At 34.3% G+C, this 21982-nt stretch overlaps 2 protein-coding genes and 1 pseudogene across 3 annotated transcripts; 1 reads left to right on the plus strand and 2 right to left on the minus strand.

Annotated features, from left to right (window-relative positions):
- Nucleotides 1-3091: 3091 nt before the first annotated feature.
- Nucleotides 3092-6213, plus strand: LOC145583805 (protein FAR1-RELATED SEQUENCE 5-like; annotated as a pseudogene).
- Nucleotides 6214-8535: 2322 nt separating this feature from the next.
- LOC145583814 (uncharacterized) lies at nt 8536-16713 on the minus strand. Of its 2 annotated transcripts, XM_081640789.1 has the most exons (9): nt 16408-16713; nt 16213-16245; nt 14080-14530; nt 12849-13751; nt 12067-12310; nt 10214-11483; nt 9967-10085; nt 8689-8713; nt 8536-8576 (listed from the first exon to the last, which is right to left on the minus strand). In XM_081640789.1, exons 1-7 carry the CDS (start codon nt 16430-16432, stop codon nt 10060-10062), a joined length of 2952 nt encoding a protein of 983 aa, XP_081496915.1. In that variant the 5' UTR covers nt 16433-16713; the 3' UTR covers nt 8536-8576; nt 8689-8713; nt 9967-10059. The 2 variants fall into 2 exon arrangements, with proteins under 2 accessions (XP_081496915.1, XP_081496910.1); XM_081640784.1 differs by having other exon boundaries at nt 8576-8713.
- A 1018-nt stretch (nt 16714-17731) lies between these two features.
- LOC145596862 (receptor protein kinase TMK1-like) lies at nt 17732-21656 on the minus strand. The gene is made up of 2 exons (XM_081653054.1): nt 19053-21656; nt 17732-18431 (listed from the first exon to the last, which is right to left on the minus strand). Exons 1-2 carry the CDS (start codon nt 21436-21438, stop codon nt 17923-17925), a joined length of 2895 nt encoding a protein of 964 aa, XP_081509180.1. The 5' UTR covers nt 21439-21656; the 3' UTR covers nt 17732-17922.
- Between the last annotated feature and the right edge of the window lie 326 nt (nt 21657-21982).

The raw sequence follows: 21982 nt of genomic DNA on the forward strand, positions 1-21982 counted from the left end.
ATCCATTGATGGATTATATGCAAGATTTTCCATATATTGACCAATCATTGACATTATACAAATGTATTTTAGAATATTGTATAATAAATTATATATATATATATATATATATATATATATATATATATATATATATATATATATATATATATATATATATATATATATATATATATATAATATTTCCTATGTATTAAGAAAAATTAAATAAAAAGAGGGGTGTTAATAAGGAAATTTGAAATCTTCTAGCATTTTATATGGAAATGGTTCATAATATGGTATAGAGTATAAAACAATAGACCACTTAAAAGTTCATTTTCTAATTTCTAAAGATCTGGCTTTTTTTAATGAAAATTATATTTTTATTGTAACATAAGGAGAAATATAAAGATTGAGAGGGAATTGAAATGTGTATTCTACTTATATTTATATGATGAAGGTATACATATATATATACATTACAATTGATAGAGTTTACTTGGAGAATAATAAATCCTAAACTCTAGAAAGTTCTAGAGTGATACAAGATGGACATCCACAAATATGTTTAGATAAGAATAAACCCTATATCTAGAATATTATGGAATGATATAACGAGCATAATGGTCATCCACACGATATTTCATAACAGTTTTTTTTTTTTTTTTTTTCTTAGGAAACTAACTAAGGGTCTGTTCACATTTACTAATTGGAGCTGAACTGAATATATTATGAGAGAAGGAAATTAGGAGCTAAACTGAGAACTAAACTAATTGGAACTGAACTGAATTGAAATTAAGTTAATGTGAACAAGCCCGTCCCGTTCTCTTCACCTTAATTTTGCTGAACTGAAATTATTTTTACTGAACTGGCTTATTTTTACTAATTTAAAATATGCCAACCATATAAATTCACATAATATCGTATATAAAAAATTGTACAATATTGTGAAATCTTACACACAATATTCTAACCATATATATGTACTCATTTTAGGAATTACTTTCAAAATAATTAAATTTCGTTAATTTAATTATTTGGTTTGAATTGTCAGTCAACTTTTTACTGTATACGTTGGTTAACTGCATGGAATTTACAAATAATTATAGCAAATAGTGGTAGATTGATTGATCATACAGCGCGTTTTTGGTGCCCCCAGCCACACCGTGCGGCATAACGGGAAACACCAAAATAACAGAGTTAACAAACTTTCCAAAAAATGCGGAGCCCAAACTCCCAAAAAGCGCGCAGCCCAAAATTTTTATTAAAGTCTGCCACATTTCACAAACCTACAAACACGCCGCAATTTCTCAACTCACTCATCCAGAATTTCTCACATCACTCATTCCAGAATTTCTAGCTCCACTCATTCCAGATTGATTAATTATTTCAAAATTTTTTGTACTATGGCAGACGAAGAACAACTTTTTCCAGATTCACAAGAATCAATGGAAATAGAAGAAATTGGAGATTCATTGATGAATCTAGAGATCGAAAACAAAATTAGAGAAATCAAAGAACACTTATTACAAAACATCGAATACCAAGGTAAATACATTCAAATATTCATATTAAATTTTCTGCTATGAAAGATCTAGAAATACCTAATCTTGAAAAACATTAGAAAGTAACCCCAAGTAACCCCTAATAATCCTTTAAGTAACCCTTTAAGTAAACCCTAGTAACCCTTTAAGTAGCCACTAGAACCCCAAGTAACCCCTAGAAGCCCAAAATAACCCCTAATAACCTTTTAAGTAACCCTTTAAGTAAACCCATTAAATTATTCCCCATTAACGTAACCCCTCTAGTAACCCCTCTAGTAAGCCACTAACTAATACCTCTGTGACCTCATTAATGTAACCCCCTCAGTAACCCCATAATAACCCCTTTAGTAACCTCCTCAGTAACCCGCCCAGTAACCACATTAAAGTAACCCATTCTAGTAACCCTTCTAGTAACCCCATTAGAGTAACCATTTTAAAGTAACCCCTTCTAGTAACCCCCTTAGTAATCAATGTAATAACCCCTATAGTAACCCCATAGTAATTAATGTAGTAAACCCCTCTAGTAATCCCCTATGTAACCCCTCTAGTAACCCCCTTAGTAAACCATCCAGTAACCCCATTACTGTAACCCCTCTAGTAACCCCTTCAGTAACCCCTTCAGTAACCCCATTAAAGTAACATTTCAAAGTAACCCCTCTAGTAACCCCTTCAGTAACCCCTCCTGTAACCCCATTAAAGTAACCATTTCAAAGTAACCCCTCTAATAACCCCTGAGTAACCCCTCAGTAAAGTACTAGTAACCCCTCTCAGTAAACCATCCAGTAACCCCATTAAAGTTACCCCTGTAGTAACCCCTGTATTAACCCCTTCAGTAACCCCTCCTGTAACCCCATAAAAATAACCATTTTACAGTAACCCCTCTAGTAACCGCTAAGTAACCCCTCTAGTAACCGCTGAGTAACCCCTCTAGTAACCCCCTCTAGTAACACCATTAAAGTAACTTCTTCTAGTAACCATAAAAGTAACCTCTTCTAATTCTTGATACATAAACTGCAGAAACAAATGATAACACAGCAGAAACAAGTGACAACACAACAGAGAAGGTTTCAAGCACATTAACAGAAGAAAGCAATAACGATAACATGCAAACACAACAAAGTAAAGGTCAGCAACAAGAAGATTTTGATTTTACAGGAAGCTTAATAGGATATACTGCAGAAACTTTGGATGAAATCCATGAAATATATAAGAAGCATGCATTTGTTATGGGTTTTGGAGTAAGACAATCAACCACCAGATGGACTCAAGGAGAAAACAAACAAATTAAGGGAAAAGATTTTGTTTGTTCTAAAGAAGGCTTTAGATGCAAACCCAAAGTTCAAAAAACTCCTCCTCCAGTAAATGAAAACAGGAAAAAAACAAGACAAGTTCCTTTAACAAGAACAGGATGCAAAGCAGTTATCAGAGCAAAAAAGAACAAGGAAGGGAAGTTTGAAATTGAGGAACATGTGATTAATCACAATCATGACTTAACTAGAAAAGCATGGCAACATCTACATAGGTCAGAAAGAAAGATCACTGAAGACAAAGCAAAAGTAATTGATTTCATGGCAGAGAGTGGATTAAAGCCTACTGAAGCTTACAATCTAATGACTAAAGAAGCTGGAGGTGAAGAATTGCTAGGGCACACTTTAAGGGACCATTTAAACTACATTTCAAGAAGAAAAATGAAAGAAATTGAAAGAGGGGATGCACAAACAGTTATAGACAGCCTATATCAAATACAGGCAGAAGAAGAAGACTTTTTTTTTCAGATTCAAACTTGGAGGTGATGAAAACACCAACAAGTTAACAGGCATCTTCTGGAGAGACTCAGAAATGAAGGAAGACTTCAACATTTATGGTGATGTAATCATTTTTGACACAACATATAGAACTAACAAATACAATCTCATTTATGCCCCTATTGTAGGAATCAACAATCATTGGCAAACTGTGATGTTTGGTTGTGCATTTATTGCTGATGAGAAGATTGCTACATTTGAGTGGGTTTTGTCAACTTTTAAGAAGTCTATGGGAGGAAGTCAGCCCGCCACAATATTCACAGATCAAGACTTGGCAATGGAAAAAGCAATTGAAAAGGTAACCACTGCAGTAATTTTTTGTAATCCCCTACATAACTATCTCCCCAAATAAACCTTAATATTTAACCCCTGAAAACATATAAAATTAATTAAGTAACCCCAGTAAGTATTTTAAGAAACCTCATTCATTATTTAACCCAATCAACCCATATAAAATTATTTAACTAACCCCATTAATTATTTAAGTAATCCCATAAAGCAACAATTAACACCTAGAAGCCCTAAGTAACCCCAAGTCACCCCTAGAAACCCCAAGTAACCTCTGAGAATTTGTAAAATGACTTGACTATCATAAAAAAATCCCCTGAGCAGCTATAAAATAAATAACCCCATTAATTAAAATAAGTATCCCCAAATAACCCCATGAAATAACAAGTAACCCCAAGTAATGCCTAATAACCCTTAAAAGAAACATCAAACTTCACGTGACCCCTAAAAGCCCTAATTAATTCCTAGAAGTAATAAAGATAACATATAATTGCATTAGTATAAATAAGTAACCACTGAGCACATGTAAAATGACTATAGAATCATAACTAACCCTAAGTAACCCCTAGAAATAACAAGTAACCCCTACAAATTAGCAACAATTAAGTAACCCCAAGTAACCCCTAAAAGCCCCAAGTAACCCAAAGTAACCACTGAGCACCTGTAAAATGACTTTAGTATCATAAGTAACCAATTAATTAAAATAAGTAACCCCTAGAAATAACAAGTAACCCCTAGAAATAACAAGTAACCCCAACCCCTAAAATCAGCAACAAGTGAACCCCAATATCACAAAGTAACCCCAAGTATCCCCTAAAAACCCCAAATAATGCCAGATAACCCCTGAAAGAAACAAAAAACTTCAAGTGACCCCTAAAAGCCCTAATTAATTCCTAGAAGTAATAAAAGATAAAATATAATTGCATTAGTTAAATAAGTAACCCCTGAGCACATGTAAAATGTCTATAGAAACATAAGTAACCATAAGTAACCCCTAGAAATAACAAGTAACCCCTACAACTAAAATTAGCAACAATTAAGTAACCCCAAGTAGCCCCTAGAAGCCCCAAGTAACCTCTGAGCACCTGTAAAATGACTTAAGTATCATAAGTAACCAATTAATTAACATAAATAACCCCAAGTAACCCCTAGAAATAACAAGTAACCCTAACCCCAAATTCAGTAACAAGTGAACTTTAGAAGACCAAAGTAACCCCTAAAAACCCCAAATAATTCCTAGAATTAATAAGAGATAACATATAATAACAATAATAAAAATAAGTAGACCCTATAACAATCCATAAAACTTAAACTCTTTATGTATCCTATATAAAAATCTTTAATAATTTGCTTCAATTGTGAACTTATAGGTATTTTCTCACTCAAGGCATAGGTTGTGTATTTGGCATCTAATTAAAAATGTTGTTTCAAGATTTGGAGCATTAAAACGAAACACAGCTTTCAAAGATGCATTCAATAAATGTCTAAGTGGTTGCGTAACTGAAGAAGAATTTCAAGCTTGTTGGGATAACATGAGAACAACCTATAAACTTGAAAAAAATACCTGGTTCAAAAGGTTATATAACCTTAGGGAAAAGTGGTGCACAGCTCAGAGTAAAGACTTTTTTTCAGCTGGTATTTTGTCATCTCAGAGAAGTGAGAGTACTAATAATGTTGTTGGGTTTAAAGCAAACAAGAACACAAGTCTATCAGATTTTTTCAGAATATTCAAGCAAACTGTGAAGAGATGGAGAAAAAAAGAATCTGATACAGATTTCCAGTGTTCAAACTCTGAACCAACATCAAATCTCCCCATGTATGGACTATTAAAGCATGCATCAGAAACATACACACAAACAATATTCAGATATTTTGAGTCAGAATTCAGCTATTCAATGGGATGCATAGCACATCTGCATGGTCAATTGGGAGATCGTTACTTTTATGAGGTGCAAATTGAAGATGATATATCATCTAGGCAAAAGGTCACATATGTCAGTTCAGAAAACAGAGTTGCATGCTCATGCAAAAATTTTGAAGAAGTAGGTTGGCTTTGTTATCATTGTATACGAATCTTACACCAGCATTCAGTTACAAAAATTCCAGAACATTACATCTTAGCAAGATGGACAAAGCTAGCTAAATCTAATGTATGGAAAAAAAAAGATGATCATGAAGCAGAAAATTCAACAGGAATACAAAAATTCAAGCCTTGGCGTCACACAATGGCAAGAAAGTCCTACAATCTTATACTGAAATATCAACATCACAAAGAAACACGGAGCTTCATTGAGTTACAACTAAAGAAAATTGATAAAGAAGCAGATCTAATAAAAAGACAGCTAGAACTGCAAGATGCAGAAGAAGAAGAAGATGAACAATCTGTTGAAATCACAAAAGAACAACAAAATCAAGAACAAATACCAAGAGTAAATGATCTAGATCGAGCAAACACAAAAGGAAGAAGCAAAAGAATCAAGGGACATTTTGAAAAAGAAAAACAACCAAAAGAAAAGAAAACAAAAGCAATGCAAGCCAAAGGTGACACAAGGGAATTTGGGACAATAACACCAGTTATAAATCCAAAGTTATTTTAGTTTCGTAATGTTTTTAATTTACAAAAATTACAGTTTATGAATAATGTAAACAAATATTTATTAATTTATTGTTTACTTTGACATTTATCATGTACTTTGACTATTGCTTTCAATTGTTATAACTTGTATCTAATAGTGTGTATCACACAAACCAATACAAAACACCGTTAATTCAAAATAGAACCAAGTAACCCCATCAAGAACCAAGTAACCCCAAGTAACTCCAACAAGAACAAAGCAACCCCTACAAACACCAAGTAACCCCTAGAAAAAATATATAACCCCAAGTAACTCCTAGTAACCCCAAGTAACTCCTAGTAACCCCAAAAACATCAAGTAATTTCTAGGAGACCAAAGTAACAATCTGTTGAAAGTAATACCAAAAAGCAGAAAGTAAGCCCTATAAGAACAAAGTAACCACTACAAGAAGAAAGTAACCTTTACTACAAGCACAAAAAAACCACAAGTAACCCCAAGCACAGAGTAACCCTAAGTAACCCTAAAAAGCACCAAGTAACCCAAGTAACCCTTAAATTTCCATAGACACAAAAGAAGGAATAAACCCTAATATATAGAACAAATTTTAAACAAATTATACTTAAACAAGAGATATAAAATAAAATATTAACAAATTATACGAATAAAGAAAAAATAATGTTTAATCAGATCTAAAATCCTAAAAAAAAATTACTAAAATTTACTTCTTACTGTAATTTTCAATTGGTCTTCTTAACTGCTGGTGGTGTACTCTTAGGTGCTGAAGCTTTACTGTTACGTGCATGTACTTTACTGTTACGTGCATTTGGATTTGGATGCCGGGGCTGGTTCTACTGCTGATGCTGGTGCTGTTTCTGCTGCTCACATATTTCGAGTTGATCTTTTTCCTGCAGCTGCCTCTTCTGCTAGTGCCTCTTTTGCTTGGTTTTCAACAGTTGCTGAAGATGAATTAGCTAACTTCCTTTTTGCAAAATCCTCTTCCGCTGCTATTGTAGCAGCCACCAACGCAGCTTCTTCTTTTTCAACTTTAGCTTTCCGTCTTCTTTCATAATCAGCACGTTGCTCTGCCTTATAAGCCTCAATTTCAGCCTCTTTAATGAGCTTCTCATTTTTTAAGACTTCAGCCATAATCATTTCATGATTTTTGACATATTGATCAACACGGGACAAGACAAATTTTCTTTCATTATTCAAATCAGACAACACCAATGAAGCACAAATTTCAGCCCGATAACGACGGCGTTGAATAACCTACATAACAATATAAAGAAATTTAAATCAACAACTAAAAAACAACAAAACAGCAATGTAAAGACTATAAGAGACAAAGAAATAATTAAAGTAACCCCAGAATATCTACTTTAGTAACCCCTCCAGTAACGACTCTAGTAACCCTCTGTAATAACTCATCTAGTAACCTCCTAAGTAAACCCGTTAATTTAAGTACCCACCTTAGTAACCCCTCTAGTTCCCCCAAAGTAAATACAAAAACTTTGGATTTAACAATATTAAAACATAAAAGCATTTAAAAGAAATACCTGATTTAAACAATAACTTCTAAATGTTTTCCCAAAATATGAAGCACAGTGATATAGACAAAATACTCCGCAATCCACATTTTGACCCACTTTTTGTCCATCCAATTTGATCATCCGAATTGGGAAACCCACCACATCCACTCCATCTTCACGGCCTTTGATTGTCATGTATCTTGACATAAGATATCTCTAACAAACACAAACAGAGTTAGGGTGGTTACTAACATATTCCTTTTAAAAAAACACTAACACAAAAATGTAACCCCTTAAGTAACCACAATAGAAACAAAAAAATACAAAAATATATTAAAAGCCTTACCAAACGATATGTGATACTATAATATACAGAATGCAATCCATCAAACTTTGTTGTATACTTCTTTAAATTCTCGTCATAGATTGAATACTTTCTGTTGTCAAGATAATCAATGGTATTGTCTAAAAAGTTCACCACAGCAACATCATAGTGATTATCATACCAGATTGGCATAAAAATCTGCATAAACAACATCATTTTGTACAAAATTGTCATACCAAATTAACTAACTTCATATAGAAGAAAATTTGACAAAAGATCAGTTTTGTACCAGCTTTGCAGTCAAAATATCAGTACATTTAACATTCAAAAACCAAGTGTCCCATGCCCCATATACATCTCTCTCATATACACAACCATCACCAGCAAAAAGACACTGCAGAACAGGCCACTACATGAAACAAACAAGCATAAATAAGTAAGATTCTATAATTTCTGTTACAGAATTAAAATTAAACATTTCAAACTTACCATATGGTCATCACCAATGAAAACTCTATTATAAGTGAAACCTGTCAAGACCTCCTCAAGATTAAGAAGAATATAAAAACAGTCCATCACACGACTTGATATTAACTGCCCTGGGATCAATGTACTAAATTCTTCACAATTCAACTGATATACCTCAGAATAATGGAATATAGTCTCCCTGTTATAAAATAACACAAACAAAATTATTAGTACACCTACAAATAACAATTTACACAAAAACACTTTAACAGAATAAGTAACCCCTAGAAGTAACATATAATAACCTCCAATGTAACCCCTATCCTTATACCCCAAAGTAACCCATGCTCCTGTAAAATTAATAAAGTAACCCCATTAAGGACACTGGGTAACCCTAGTACAAAAGAACCACTTAAATAACCCCTAAGTGAACCCTTAGTAACACCTTCAGTAACCCCTCAATACCTCAGTAATCCTCTTAGTAACCCCTTAAGTAACCCAAATAACCCCTCAGTGAACCCTCAGTAACCCCTTCAGTAACCCCTCAATACCTCAGTAATCCTCTTAGTAACCCCTTAAGTAACCCCTTAGTATCAACTTAAGTAACCCCTCAATCCTCAGTAACCACATTAAAGTAACCCCTCAATATTCAGTAACCACATTAAAGTAACCCCTATAGTAGACCCTCAATAACCAATTAAATAACCCAAAAAAACCACAAGTAACCCCTAAAACCAACAAGTTAAACCACAAGTAACCCCTAAAACCAACAAGTTACCCATAAATGCACCAAATAACCTCTAAAAGCAACAAGAAATCCCAACACCTAGAAATCCCAATTATTCATCTAGAAATCCCAAGTATTTCCTTTTTGCAACAACTAACACCTAGAAGTTTAAAGAAACCCTAAAAATCCAAAGAAACCCCTAAATGCAACAAGAAACACCTAAAACCCATAAGTAACCCCTAAAAGTAACATATAATAACCTCCAATGTAACCCCTATCCTTATACCTCCAAAGTAACCCCTGCTCCTGTATAATTAATTGAGTAACCCCATCATGGACACTAGGTAACACCAGTATAAAACACTATACATACATGTAATCCCATGTAACCCCAAGTAACCCCTACTAGCCCCAAATAACCTCTAAAACAAACAATTAACCCCAACAGATCCCAAGTACAGTTTTAATACAATAAGTAACCCCTAAAATTCCAAAGTAATCCCTAAAAATCCAAAGAAACCACTCAATGCAACAAGTAATCCAAAGTAACCCCAAAAACCACAAGTAACCCCAAAAACCACAAGTAACCCATAAAACAAAAAAGTAACCCCTAGATGCCCCAAAAAATCTATAAAAGCAACAATTACCCCAAGTAAACTCTAGAAATCCCAAGTATTTCCTTTATGCAACAAGTAAACACTAAAAGTTTAAAGTTAAATACTTACGAATCATCAACACCGGAATAATTCTCAACAAAACAATAATCAGCAACCTTAAGCCTCAACTCCTTCATCGCGTAGAGTTTCTTCCTGTTGTTTCTAACTCTTAAAGATCCTAATGTCAGCTGTAAAGTATAACCACCAGATTGACCACAGTAAATACTACAGCTTAATAGACCAGATGTATCTTTAAAAGTAGAACCACTACTATCAGAATTTTCATCTGGAATATGAGAATTATGAGCATCCTCACCGTCAAGATCTACATCTTTCATCTTTTCCTTCAAAATTTTTAAAGCTTCTTCATCAGTGTGACCAGGAAGAGAACACCACAATATTTCCTTCTTCTTTCTAGGATTACTAGAACTGCTTGATCCAGATTTTTTTTTATTTTTCTGCTTTTGAGTTGCAGAAACTTTCCCCTTTGAACCAGAACTCTGAACAGAATTAGATGCACCAACTGGTATAGAAGAAGCAGCACCACCAATGGAAGATGACAAAGCAGAATGCAGAACAGGAAGAGGTGCAGATACAACAGTAGAAATAGGCTCAACATCATGAAGTATTTCATTTTCTCTTATTGATTTCTTGTTGAGAAATTCAGATTCATCAATAAGGATCACTTCCTGTACCTCACACAAAGAACCACCCACAACAGGTTCTTCCATATTCTGATTGGCAGCTTGAGAATCACCAATGTTGTCATTTTCATCAATCTCAAATTCTCTATCTTGTTGCTCTTCAAACTGAGATAGTTGAATTGTTAAATCATCAATGTTGTCCTTCTCAGTGACAGATTCACCAGCATCTACCCTATCATCAGAAAAAGGAACCTGCATTCCGTTTGAAGGTTTCAAACAACCAGCTTCAGAAATTAAACCACTAGTAGTAGGTTCACTAGCAGCTTCTTCCATTTGTATATCTTTAAGACTCAAATCCTGCGTAGTCTCAGTCACAGCTTCTTCACCTTGGTATGTATCAAAAACTCCAATTTCATTATCATTAATCAACCTTACCACATCATTCACAACAGCATTTGAAAATTCCACCATATTGGGATCAATATTTGGTGGAGTTTGCTCAGAAACTTGAGCAAAAATTTCTTTGCTAACTTCATCCTCTCTTTGAACATTTGGTATTTCAATAGGAGTCGAAAGATCTGGATTTGAGTACGAAAACAGATCAAACGAAGGCATATCTGCTTCTTTATTCTTCTTTTTCATACTTTTTTCAGCATTCAGCTCTGGATTTGAGACAGAAAACAGCTCAAAAGAAGGCATATCAGCTTCCAATTGCTTCATTTTCAAACTTTGATCAACAATCTTATCAATTTGTTCCCAAAATGACAAATCATTGAATATTGGATCCAATTGAGATAGCTCAGGAGATCTCTTCTTCGAAGGAAGCTTCGAATCTTCTTGAACAGCTACTGATTGCTGCTTAATTGATTCAATGTGTTGTTCACATTGATACACAATTAACTTCAAATCTCTCTTCATTAGTAAATACTTCTCCTCAACATCCTAAAATAATTCAAAAACAACACATAAATGAATAACCATAGAGCAAATCTAAAACTACAAATTAAGTAACACTTCAAATAATCCGTTTAAGTAAACCATAATGTAACTCCCTCAAGTAACCCATCATGTAACCCTTCAAGTAGTAAAACCAACAGTAATTAGATAACACAAATAAAGAAATAAGTAACCCCTCTAGTAACCCAACAAGTAATAAACACTTATTATCCCCATCCAACAAGTAACCTAATTAAAAATTACAAGAAGTAACCTTCATGAAATATGTAACTAACATGTAACCCCAAAATAAAATAAAAGAATTAAAAGTAACATAGACTAACAAAGAAAATAAGTAATTGAAAATGTGATACATAACCCCCATAGTAACCCCTTAAGTAACCCCACAAATTAAGTAACCCTTCAAAGAATCCCTCAAGTAAACCATTATGTAACCCCTTAAGTAACCCCATATTATCCCCTTAAGTAACCCCTCAGTATCCACTTAAAAAAACTCCTTAGCAACCCCTTAAGTAAACCCTCATTAACAACACCTCAGTAACCCATTAATTAACCACTCAGTACTTACATTCTTTGCAACTTTATTGATTTCTTCATTTGATTGAATTTCATTTGGGAGATCAAATGTAACAAACCGAGAAGAAAATGGAGAAGGATTTGCATCCTGACTCTTCTCCTGCTTCTCACCATACGCAACCATATCAGATGAAGATGGTTTTAAATTTGCACTTTTTAGATGTTGTACCACTTCTACAGCATCACTTTCTTTCTCTCCCTTTTTCTTTTGATGTTGCACCAACTCTGTAGCATCCCTATACAAATAAATTTTTAAAAAATAAACATCAGAATCCATATTATTATAAAGAAAACATAAATGAAAAACACAAATCACTGTAAAGCATAAAAAGTAACACCTTAAGTAACACTTAAAATGTTACCCCTAGTGATTCTTTAAGTAACCTCAAATGAAATACCTTAGAAACAATACAACATTACATTAGTAACTCCTTATGTAACCCCACATAAATCCCTAAAATGAACATCAGAAATATGAAATCCTTAAATAACTCTGTATATAACAACAAATGTAACCCTGTTATAACATCAAAATACTAAAACATATCAAGTAACCCCTTATGTAACCCCTTCAATTACCTCAAATGAAATAAATTAACAACAATACAACATTACATAAGTAACCCCATATGTAACCCCACATGAAACCCCTGAAATCAACTTCAAAACCATATACCAAAATACTTAAGTAACCCCATATGTAATCTCACATGAAACATCTGAAATCAACTTCAAAATAACAAGCAAAATAAATTACTATAAAATTTATCTTACCCTTGTGAAGAAATCTTCTTATGTTCCTTCTTTCCTTCTTCATCTTTCTCTTCCTCTTCTTGTTTATCCTCATCTTCATCCTCAAAAACAGGAAGCTCAGGCAAAGAATCAATTGAAGTTATTGGATATGTATCTTTATCCAATTCACCAACACCATAAACTCCACTCTCATTAGCCAACCTTTGCCTAACTTCTTGATTACCCCAATGTTTAATCAATGGAATAGATGTAGGACAAGCTGCCCCTCTGAACTGGAGCCGATGAAAATAACAAATTTGAAGCAACAAGACACACCCAGCAATATAATTTTGCTTTGGCTTATATCCACTTAACTTATCAGCCAAATCATCCAACACATATTGACACCAATTATATTGCCTAATCATAGACACATCTTCCAAAGCTAAAACAAGCTTTAAATCAGCCAATCTGTTTGTAGTGGGTGTCAGCAAGGTAATCATTGCATACATCACAAAACACTTCTTAAATTCAGCATTCCCTGACTGCATACCTACATCTGATTTCAAAAATCCCTCCAACTGACTCACAGTAACTGTCTTTCCATTACCATATGTGTTCCTCCAAGCAACCTTCAAATCATTATCTCCTCGAGCAGAGACTGGAACAGGAACAGATCCCATAGGAATACCAAAGACATCATGCACATCAGCAGCAGTCAACTGAAACTTCTCACCACTGGGCATAACAAACATTCTACTGCTAGGCACAAAGCATTTACACAACCAACGTATCATTTCCCTTGGAAATTCAGTCATCTTAATGGAAAACAGACTACCAAAACCAATATCATAAACAGCTCGGGTTTGTTCTTTATTTTTCACTATCAAATTCATCAACTCAACAATGCCCGAAGGTCTACATCGAGCAATAACATCAGAATCCCTATATTAAAAAAAAAAAAGAAAAGAAAAAATCAATTAAAAACACAAATCACAGTAAAGCATAACAAAAAACCCCTAAAGTAACCGCATATGTAACCTTATAAACAATATAACATAGTAAAACATATCAAGTAACCCCATTATATAACCCCTAGTAACCCCATAAGTAACCTCAACTGTAATCACTAGTAACCACATAAGTAACCCCATATGTAACCCTTGAAGTTTATATGAAAAATAGGAACTAAAGCTAAAAATTAAAAATTGGCACATGATTGTGACCAAACTAAGACACAATACAGAACAAATTTCCAGAAAAATTATGTTACCCTTTTTCAACGTCTACAACTTCAACAACTTCAGCATCTGGTGTTATTTTTCCTGTAGAAAATTTCCGAGTTTTAATAGGTTTTAAATCAACAGATTCATAGACAGCTGTTGATGTTTTTGCTCTTCGAACCTTCGGCTTTACATCTACATCTTCTTCTTTCACCAAATTCCTGCCACGCTTCTTAGCAGCTGGCTTTACCTCAAGATCTTCATCACTACCCTTCACTGGAGGAGCAGCTAGATTTTCATCAACATCTTCAGCAATACTCTCATCCTCTTTATCTGCATCTACATCAACATCCTTCTGGTCATTAGAATTTACAGCCTTCACATCTTCACTATTCACACTGACACCAGCATCAACACCACCAGCATCAACACCACCAGTATCTTCACCAACATGAGGAAGAACACCGGCATCACCAATACCACCAGCATCATTTACTACACCTACACAAGAAACAAATCAAAATAAGTCAAGAGTACAAGTGACAATTATAATTTTAATCAACAAGATTTAAAGAAATTAGTTGAGTAACCCCTTGTGTATTACACTCAATAATAATCCAATTAAAATATCCCCTTAAGTAATCTATAAAGTAACCCATTATATAACCCCCTCATAAACCAATAGAAGTAACACCTTGTGTAACAAACTCAATAATAATCCAATAATAATACCAATTAAAGTAACCCCTTTAATAATCACATTAAGGTAACACCTTCAATACCCCAATCAGAAACCCCTCTAGTAACCACATTGAAGTAACCCCTATAGTAAACCATCAGTAACCCCTCAAGTAACCCCTCAGTAACCAATTAAGTAACCCCAAATTTAAGTAACTCCTGAAGTAACACCGCAGAACCACTTAAATAACCCCTAAAAAACCCTCAATAACCCCTCAATAATTTAAGTAACCCCTTTAGTAACCCCTTAGTATCAACTTAAGTAACCCCTCAATCTTCAGTAACCACATTGAAGTAAGTACATTGAAGTAACCCCTATAGTAAACCCTCAGTAACCCCCTAAGTAACCTCTTAATAACCAATTAAGTAACCCAAAATTAAAGTAGCTCCTGAATTAACCCCCCTAGAACCACTTAAATAACGCCTAAGTAAACCCTCAGTAACTACATTGAAGTAAACACATTGAAGTAACCCCTATAATAAACCCTCAGTAACCCCTCAAGTAACCACTCATTAACCAATTAAGTAACCCCAAATTAAAGTAACTCCTGAAGTAATCCCCTAGAACCACTTAAATAACCCCTAAGTAAACCCTCAGTAACCCCTCAATACCTCAGTAACCCCTTAAGTAACCCCTAAATATGAACTTAAGTAACCCCTCACTACTCAGTAACAACTCATGTAACCCCTCACTAAGTAAACTCTTAAGTAACATCTTAGTGACTACTTAAGTAACCCCTCAGAAACCCCTGAATACCTCAGTAATTCTCTCAGTAATCCCTTAAGTAACCTCTTAGTAACAACTTAAGTAACCCCTAAATTCTCAATAACAACTCATGTAACCCCTAGTAACCCCTCACTAAGTAACCTCTCAGTACACCCTTAGTAACTCCTCTGTAACAATCTAACTAAATCATATCATGATAACTGTCACTACACAGAGTATTTTGCACATTTCAAAAAAAAAACAAGTCACAACATAGTGGAAACAGGTAACAAAATAACAAAAACAAGCAATTGAACAACATTAACTGCACAGAAAAGAGAAAAAAAAAAGCAAAAAAAAAAAAACAATAACTTATAAACATAACAAATACAACTGATAACATGCAAAGCAAAAATAATCATGAACACATATGAAAATTGATCATTAAATATTGATAACATACAAAGCAAAAATAATTATCAAGGTTGAAATGAAACCTAAAAAACAAATGAAATGAAATAAATCAAAACAAACTAAAGTAGATACAAAATTAAACAACCTAGGGTTTGAATAATGAAATTCGTAAATAGAAAACATAAAAAATTAAACGACCTAGGGTTTAAATAATGAAATTCAAAAAAATTACAAAATCAACAACTAATTCATGATTCGAAATGACAAAAAAAATAATCGAAAACAATAACAAATCGAAAACGCAAATATAGAGTTATTATGAAACCTGATTCATCGCCATTTTTGATAGATGAAGATCCTGTAATTCAAAACGAAAAGAAATCAAAAACAAGTTACAAAATGTAATATAACAAAAAAAAAAAAAAAAAATAGAAGAGAAATTAATAAACAAAAAATAAAGAAGCGAAATAACGTGAATCATCGCCATTATTATGCGAAGAAGATCGTTGAGTACTCTTACCGTAAACGATTTTCAATTTTCCCATTGATTTGTGAAGAATGAAATTGGAAAAATGTAGGAAAATTTAAAAAGGAAATTCAACAATGAAAGAGAAATTAAGAGAGAAGAAATGAAAGGAGACAAAGTTCAAACATGTCAGAGTGAAGTGAAAGAACACGAAAAGGCGGTTAATGAAACAAAAAAAGGAAAAAAATAAAAAATAAATATGTTAACGGAGTCCGTTATAACGGAACTTCATTAACAGCTTTGGGCCAGGCTTGTTTCGCTTTGGGCCTCATATTGTGGCTGGCTGCATGGTGTGGCCAGCCATATGTGTTGATCATATCAAGACATGTGATATTTAAGGGGAAAAAAACAACGACATATATATTGGTTGTATTGTATAGATCATGTATATAAAATCATATATGAATATCATATTTCAATATCTTATTGTAAATGATTAGGTATGTTGTTACCATGAATTTTGTTACCCTTTTATAAAGTATAGTGTTTTCCAAATCTAACCGACTACAATATTATCAATTAAGACATAATATTTTATACTCTACAAAAAAAAATGTACAAAAATATATTTTATAACTATACAATATGTGATAAAAGTGTAGACAAAAGTTTTGCATAAAAAAAATGAATGTGAAGTATAAAAAAAATCTTGTATGACAATATTTTGCAATACATGGAAAAATAATTTACATTAAAAAAAAATCCTAGTAAAAAAAAAAAAAAGCATCAATGTACATGAACTTAAATAATTTTGCTGAACTGGACTTAATTTTACTGATTTTTACTGAAGTGAAATTATTTTTACTTAATATTTTTTTTTTAAGGTGACGTGAACATGGCCTAAATTATAGAATCAGTGAACTTCATCTTCTTCGGTAAAAAAATCTCTATATTATTGAATCACAACTATTAATCTATTATGGAAATTGCCAAAATAATTGAATTTTATAAAATTCATCACACTTTCTTGGATTAACTTCAGTTTGTCTACAACTCTGCAAGACTACAACCTTGCTTGACCACTTGATGGCATGGAGCTTCTTTTTATAATCTCAAGCCAAAATTGTATGGGGTACATATGTACTAATACTACTAGTGAATGTAAGATTTTGTTCTTTTTACATAGTTTTTGAATTTAAACTACCCAAAACTTCCTAATAGAGTGATGGTAATGATCGAGGAGATGAAACATACAGATTTTCGGCACCTGGAGTATTGAGCTAAAGCATAAACAGGTTTAAGAGAAAGGCATCCTTAATCATTATCATACATTCTGAAATTCATTACATATCCATCATACAATATACTGACCGCAAAATGCGTAAAAAAGAAAACTTGAACGGGAGATCTGTTGTACACTTGAACTTTTATCAACTTTAACATCAAAAAACAAATACAACAACATTAAATGATATGAACACAAGTGATTTGAGAAGATCACAAAGAGAATAAGGAAAACAACAAACTATATCTACAAAATACAGAACATATATCAACAATAACCCTTCTCTATCTACCATCAGCAGAGGTAAAGGATTCCGCAAACCCAGTAGGCCTAGCAGGAATACTACCCTTGCTATCTTCAAGATCTGCATAACTCATGTCTTTGCCCTCGGCTTCTTGCCATCCCTTCACCATCTGATTTAGTGGGAGACTGTAATCAATACCAGAGTATTCTTCAGAATCATCATCCCACGGTTTCCATATCTCGACTAGTGGAGCCAGTACGTTGACAGCATGGCCCATATCAGGCCGTTGATTGGGCTCTCTGGCTGTGCAGTGGCCTGCTAACTCTGCGATTGCTACGATGCTCTCAACTGTTTCCCCTTTCACATCAAGAACTGGATCAATGGAAGCCAATAGCTTTTCTCTGTCTGATTTTATCCGCCAGAACCATGCTGCTAAGTACTGCTGTTCCTCAGGCCTCTTGTCATCAAGTGCCATCACTCCCATTAATAACTCCATTAACACAACACCGAAGCTGAAAACATCTGTTTTCGTCGTGATTTTTCCTGTGACTGAAGCAGACAAGCATATGGTTAACTAATGCTGCAGTATTAGACGTTAAAGGTAGATATGTACTACTGTACTAGTCTCAGGGCATCATAATTATAAAAATAAAAAAATAAAAAAAAACAACCAGCTTGAAAGGGAAACCACGACCGAATGACAATGAAAGAAGTGAAAAGCAATGAGGACCATGTATGAGTACTCCATGTATGACATCTATTCTTTTGCACTGTGAAGAAAGCCAAAATACCATATTTTGTTTCTTATAATCTCTATTATGCCTTTTTTCCAAAAGGCAAGGAGGAGATTCCATTAGATAATGAAATCAATATCTATCCATAACTTACGATGCATATGTATAGCCACTTTACTATGCCTTTTTTTTTCCTAGTTAATTTTTAAAGTACAAAGCAACAGATATATATTCCTCCATCTTATCTAAGCAATTCAGTATCTGTTTAATTAGGCATGTCAGTATTCCACAATTCTTCGAAGATGACAACTTAAAGAATAAATTAATGAACTTAATGCATATTGGAAGAATGTTATCTGTTAAAACTTAAAAAGCTGATATTGCAACTTTTAATCCAATAAGCTTTACAAAAATAAGTTGAACAATGATAGCTTACCAGCATATTCGGGTGCCAAGTATCCAAATGTTCCAGCCAGCCTGGTGACCACTGATTGTTGCCCCTGATCAGGAGCAAGTTTTACCAGCCCAAAATCTGCAACTTTCGCTCTGAAGTCATCACAGAGCAATATATTGGAAGGTTTGAGGTCTCTATGTATGAAACTTTGGTGCGCCAAGCTATGAAGATATTCCATCCCTCTTGCAACATCCAAAGCAATATTTAACCTCCTTTTCCACGATAGAGGCTCCAGATTGTATGTTTTCCAATGGAAGAGGTGCCTGCTAAGAGCTCCTTGAGGCATATACTCATACACCAAAATTCTCTCATTGCCTTCGACTGAATATCCCAGAAGAGATACCAAATGTCGATGACGGACTTTAGACAAGACTGCAATTTCAGATTGGAATTCATCCAGTGCTTTGTTGTTTATTACAGCTGCTTCCATTCTCTTCACAGCTATTTTAGTTCCATCTTCCAATTCCCCCTGATAAACAACTCCAAACCCACCACGACCTAGCTCATTCTCAGGGGCAAAATTTTTGGTCACATTTCGGAGAACTTGAACTGATATGACCAAATTTCCAGCTTCAATGACATGGGACTCACCCATCCCGCTGCTATTCATACTACCAGAGCCGCTTCCAATGGATGTATTGCCAGCGATGTTATTAGCAACAACTACTTTAACAGCATTATCTGTATCTGAAGGGTCTCTTGGGTGAATCACAAATGACTCTGGGGCTTGGTGGACATGTTTCTTCCTTTTACATAAGTAAATAGACAAAGGAACTACCATTAACAAAAGGGCAGACAAAGCTGCAACAGGAGCTATGATTGCAACCATATTAAATCTTGGAGGACTTCTAGTTTCAGATGCTTGAGAAGAGCCATGGGAAGAGTCATGGGAAGAGCCAGAGCCCTTGGAGGGTGAGGATTGACCATTAGGTGCTGAAGGTTGTGATTGAGGGGGCAAAATAAGTGGAGAATTACCATCAATAACAATTTTGACATTTTTGCCAAATTTTGGCCATGGAGGGGAAAGTTTGTTTTTACTCAAATCTACTGTTGTGAGGGACTGCAAAGAGGTCCAATTCGAGGGAACTTGACCAGTGATATTGTTATTATCAAGTATGATTTTTTGAAGGGATTTGAGTTTCCCAAGCGAAGAACTTAGTGTACCATTAAGGCCACGGTTAGGCAAATTAATGACACTAACCTGTTTATTGTCATTGCAAATCACTCCCAACCATCCAACACATGGGTTATTAGTCGACCATGAAGTACTAAGGATTGATGGATACTCTAACCCACCCAAGAACTCAATAAGTGCCATAACTTCCGGAGCACAAAGAGCTCCTTGAGTCTTTTGACAAAAGTTATTCGAATCATACGTAACATTCTTAGTCTTAAACTCCGGAATTGGACCCATGAAATGGTTATTGTTTAGATCCAATTGATCCAATTCCATGTCAGCCAAACCAGCCGGAATCAACCCAACTAGTTGATTCGAGTTAAGATTAAGTTTCTTCAAACTAGCTAACCTCCCAATATTGGAAGGAATCACCCCACTAAACTGATTCCCATGAAGCCAAACAGTATTTAATGACTCCATTGTCACAACAATATCAAGAGTGCCAGTCATCCCACCACCATCCTGTCCATTCAACCACAATGTCTGCAAATTCGATCCATTAAAACTCGATGGAATCCCACCGGAGATCCGATTCATCGACAATCGAAGCTCGGTCAATGACCCTAAACTACCTAAGTAATCAGGCAATGGACCAACCAAATTACTAGACACCAATGACAAAGTAGCCAACTGAGCTGAATCTTGCAACCCAACAGGTAAAGACCAACCATTACTACCATTCAAATTTGGGTTATGATCTAATGCCATTACTTGCAAACTAACTAACCCATCAAAGAAATCAGCAGGAATTGAAGTAAAATTATTAAAATCTAAATATGCATATTTCAACTCTTTTAACCCATTAAAAGAAGGTATCATACCAGTTAATTCATTGTTCTGAAGCCCCAAATTGGAAAGCATTTCCAATTTATTGAAATCTTGAGGCAAAGTACCCTTCAACCCTAAATTCTTAGCTTGAATTTGAGTAACTCTTCCATCTGAACAAAACACAAATTCCCACTTATTTCCACATGGGTCAGAATCTCCATTACCAGGCCATTTCAAAAGCTCAGGATTTTCCAGGTTTTTTCTGAATTCTTTAAGAACTGCAAGGTCCCCAGGATCTGTAACACTGTAAATAACTGTGTTAAGAGAGAAAAGGAGTGTAAAAATGAAAGCAAGTTTCTTCATTTTACAGTGAACTTCCATGGGTTCCTTCAATGGAGGAAAAAACCCAAGTGAAATTTGCATGATTTTAGAGAGAGAAAGCTCATAGTGAGCTGCAAAGAAGAAGAGAAGAGGTGGGGTGTGAGGCTTGGATAGTAGCAATCATGGTGGATGATATGGGCCGCTTAGGCGGATCTAGAGAGAGAAAGTTTCAACGCTTTGAGTTAATGTAAAACTGTATTTTTGTTTTTTTATTATTACAGTATTTTATTATGAAGTATAATAATATTTGTAGTTATATTATGCTTAATTAATTAACTATTATTACCGATAGGCAGTAGTACTGTCATGAAAATAATTCCGTAGTTTTCATTAGAGTGTAGAGTAGTGTATTTATACAAATAATTAGGGCACATGAAATAGGTCCGTTAGCTATATGATATGTACACTAAATATAGGCCCTAACACCCCCCCTCAAGTTGGAGCATGCAAGTCACAAATGCCCAACTTGCCAAGTAAATACATGAATTGACTTTTACTCAAAGCCTTGGTAATTTAATCCGCCAATTGATCCGTTGTCTTCACATATGATGGACTAATGAGACCATCCTGAATCGCATCACGAAGA

This window comes from Chenopodium album, chromosome 2 (assembly GCF_948465745.1).
Source record: "Chenopodium album chromosome 2, dcCheAlbu1.1, whole genome shotgun sequence".
In the NCBI taxonomy this organism is placed as follows: domain Eukaryota; kingdom Viridiplantae; phylum Streptophyta; class Magnoliopsida; order Caryophyllales; family Amaranthaceae; genus Chenopodium; species Chenopodium album.

Coding starts and splice junctions, on each gene's coding strand:
- LOC145583814 (XM_081640789.1), bottom strand. CDS start 16,432: ATGGGAAAATTGAAAATCGTTTACG. Junction 16,246..16,407: donor AAAATTGAAAATCGTTTACG/GTAAGAGTACTC, acceptor TTTGAATTACAG/GATCTTCATCTATCAAAAAT. Junction 14,531..16,212: donor CAAAAATGGCGATGAATCAG/GTTTCATAATAA, acceptor TTTCTTGTGTAG/GTGTAGTAAATGATGCTGGT.
- LOC145596862 (XM_081653054.1), bottom strand. CDS start 21,438: ATGCAAATTTCACTTGGGTTTTTTCCTCCATTGAAGGAACCCATGGAA. Junction 18,432..19,052: donor CTTGGCACCCGAATATGCTG/GTAAGCTATCAT, acceptor TGTCTGCTTCAG/TCACAGGAAAAATCACGACG.